The sequence below is a fragment of the Chaetura pelagica genome, unplaced genomic scaffold (assembly GCF_000747805.2).
Source record: "Chaetura pelagica isolate M959 unplaced genomic scaffold, ChaPel_1.0 scaffold76, whole genome shotgun sequence".
NCBI classification, from domain to species: Eukaryota; Metazoa; Chordata; class Aves; order Apodiformes; family Apodidae; genus Chaetura; species Chaetura pelagica.
The window spans coordinates 11,203,432-11,206,770 of record NW_009970723.1 but is presented as its reverse complement, the minus strand read 5'-3'; the positions used below and the strand labels follow the sequence as shown (position 1 = coordinate 11,206,770).

The window sequence follows — 3,339 nt, the reverse complement described above, 5'->3', positions numbered from 1 at the left end:
AGCCCGGCCCCCCCGAGCCCGGTCCCCCCGAGCCGGCCGCTGTGGGTAGCGGAGACAGACCCAGCGTTGTGCCCAACTCGTACCGGCCCCGCCAGGCGCCCTCCCGGCGGCGTTTCCGAGGGAAAGCCCAGCCGGGTTTGCCTGCGCGTTTCGCCCAAGCCTGCGTGGCAGCGGGTGCTGGCACGGCAGCCCCACGGCTTAGGATAAACAGGCTGTGGGCCTGTAGGCTGTCTCGGGTTCTTTTTCCCGCTATCGCAAAGCTGGATCTGCCCGTTCTAGAGATACAAAATGTGCCCTGTGCCTCGGGCAGCTGAGAGACCTGACCAGGCTTTTCCCTCTCCATGACCGCCAGGGACAGAGGATGCAGCAGGGTTGTTTTGAGCAGGCCGGTTGTCTCATGCCAACATTCAAAGTTCACCTTTATGCCAAAGACTTTCAACACTCAAAGCAAAACAGTGGTTTTATAATAATCTTGGTGGTTAACAGCAGTGGTATTGTTTCGCAGGAAAGTGGCTTGTTTTTCTGCAGGGAAAAATGGCAGCTTCTCCCTGTTGACTTTGCTGTTAATATGGGAAACATGTTGTCTTTTCATCTTATTTTGTAGTATTTGCAGCATTTTGCTGTATCTTTGGATTGTTATCCCAAATGGACACAGGGGTGTTTAAGATCTCAATAACAAATAGAGAACTATCACTGAGAAGTTTTATAACATTTAAAGCATTAATTACATTTCCAAACAGATTTTTTGCAAAGTTGGATTTAAACACTTTCTTGCTTGTCCTGCTGTGGGCACCTCCTGGGCTGTACTATGAAGAGTAGTGGTGCTCCTACATCTGAGGTACTGTGTCTAGTCTGGGGCTCATCAGTACAAGACAGACATTCATACAGTGCCTGAATTCCAGTGGAGGCCACCAGCTGGTGAAGGGGCTGGAGCACATGACAAGGGAGGACGGGCTGACTGAGCAGGATCAGTTCAGCCTCACAAAGAGGAGGCTGTGGGGAGATGTTATTGCAGTCTATGATTATGTCATTGGAGGACATAGCAAAGCTGGAGCCAGATTCTTCTTGAAGGTAAATAGTTGTAGGGCAAGAGGGAACAAGCACAAGTAGGAACATGGAAAATTCCCGTTACTGGTTACGAAAAAGGATTTTTGCCATGAGGGTGGTCAGATACTAGAAGGAGTTGCCCAGAGAGGCGATAATCTCTTCAGCTTTGGAAGCATTCAGGAACCAACTAGACATGTCCCTGCCTAACCTGATCTAATTAGATCTGTTTTGAGCAGGGGGTTGGGTTAGATGACCTCTGGAGATGGCTGCCAGCCTAAATTACTTTACGATTCTGTAAAGCCCAGTTCTTAAATACTTGTAAAATATAGTTGATTGGTTAGGTTTTCATGTTCATTTGCAGCTTGCTTTGAAGCCTGTGTGTGTCTGTAATGGCTTTTACACAGCTGAACTTGATGCTTCCTGTAACGTGTCTTAATATAATTTCTTTCATAGTAAGCGATGGATTGGAGCTGAGGCCAAAATACAATGGGATTCTCCACTGTATGACCACTGTCTGGAAGCATGAAGGATTACGAGGCTTATATCAAGGGGTAATTCCAAACATGTTGGGAGCAGGGGCTTCCTGGGGACTTTACTTTTTCTTGTAAGTAAAGCTGTAAAATGTGTCGTATCCTGTACGCTATAATTTTCAGATATACACATCTTTGGGGAGAATAACAATGTGCTAAGTGGCTGATAAACTTGTGGGGGTTTTAGTAGTCAGATCTGTTACCCTTTGTTGTGGTTTGGCGTTCAGAATTCCAGCTGAGTCAGAGAGCTGTCAGTTTGTCAAGTACAGTGCATTCCCTTGATGATGCAAAAATACTAATAAGCTTGAGAGATGGCAACATCATTCACAAAGAATCTTCTGAAAGTGCCAATACACTGCTTAAAATCTCACAAAAAATAAAATCCTAAACTGGCATGGTAAGGATTAAAGAACATGATAAGGTTTTCTGCTAAAGCTAAATGCTAAGTGATTTTTAATCATTTTAGTGACAGTCAATTCCTTAATCATTTCTGTGAGTTGATGGGCTTTGCTAATAAAGCCTGTTTTAAAATACTCAATCTTTTCTACTTTATTAGCTTAACTGTGACCTGATTTACTGCAATCCCTGTTAATTGAATGCTTTAGGGAACAGTTAGTTGGTGTGCCCATGCAAACCTCATTTGTCAGTTATCTAGACTGTTATTGTTGTGCTTCAGTCCTCAAGCTTTCCTATAGGTTCCTGTTGACAATTCAGCTCCTGTTGATAGTCTCTCAATCCACAGACTGGAAACTGGATCAAGAGAGGAAAGCTCAAGTGTATTTCCAAACTAGGAGATAGATTCCTGACACTGTTGTTCCCAATAAAAATGAGACAATCTAATAATTTTCTTTTACAAGTTAACTCTTGAGGTCAGATAACTACTTCAAGATGCTGTCCCATTGATACTGTTGGTTAATACTTTATCAATTTAAGTATGTATTATCACAGGTCACTTTAAAGAGCCAACTGCTCAGACATGAATTAACTAAAACAAAATAGTTTACTTAAACATCTGTTTTCAAAGGTTATGTGCCCCCTGATGTTTTTTGTGGTCTTAAGTGACTTATTTTGTGGGTTTTTTTAGTGATAGAGGTTTGTTTTCACCTTTACCAAAATATATTTTACTTTTTCCAGTTACAATGCCATCAAAGCTTACAAGAAGGAAGGGAAGCTGGAAAGTCTCAGTGCAACTGAACACCTAGTGTCAGCTGCAGAGGCTGGTGAGTTGAAATGCAAAGAAGATTAATTTTTACTTCTAGCCTTTCCATATGCTGCTGCCCACCTTTGTCAGGGCAGTTTTTTTGTTACAGGTGGCCAGGGTAAGTGTTCGGGTCCAAATGCAGTTACTTACTGTCTGTAGATAAATTAATGATGCTAAAACGAATAAGTGTATCGCTGCTGTCTTTTCAGTTTTGCTCAGAAGTAGCAGTTGTGAGAAGAACTTTTGACCTTGTTTTCATTGCATACAAGCATTTTCCGTATTTAGTACTATATTGAGTCCTAAAATACAAGTATATACACCTGCTGTTAGCAGCCACTTAACTCATTGAAAGTTAAACAGACCTGGAAAAGAGAAGGCCTATTCAAGTTAACAGAATAAGTAAATTGCTCATTGGTCTTCAAAAATCTTTATCTGTGCTCCAAGTTTTCTTTGAAACTAAAGATCTGAAATAAAAATACAGCTTCTCTCAGCAAGATTTTAATATGTTGTTTCTAACATACCTTCTTGCACATGCTTCTGTGCTGTACTTCATCTAGGCAA

General features: G+C 42.0%; 1 protein-coding gene across 1 annotated transcript in view; it reads left to right on the top strand.

The window, feature by feature from the left end:
• The window catches only part of SLC25A32 (solute carrier family 25 (mitochondrial folate carrier), member 32), a 13,665-nt gene that overhangs the window by 1,491 nt on the left and 8,835 nt on the right, over positions 1–3,339 (top strand). The window contains exons 2-4 of the mRNA XM_010006529.1: positions 3–222; positions 1,501–1,651; positions 2,712–2,797. Coding sequence (XP_010004831.1) covers positions 3–222; positions 1,501–1,651; positions 2,712–2,797 — 457 coding nt within the window. The remainder of the gene's footprint in view (positions 1–2; positions 223–1,500; positions 1,652–2,711; positions 2,798–3,339) is intronic.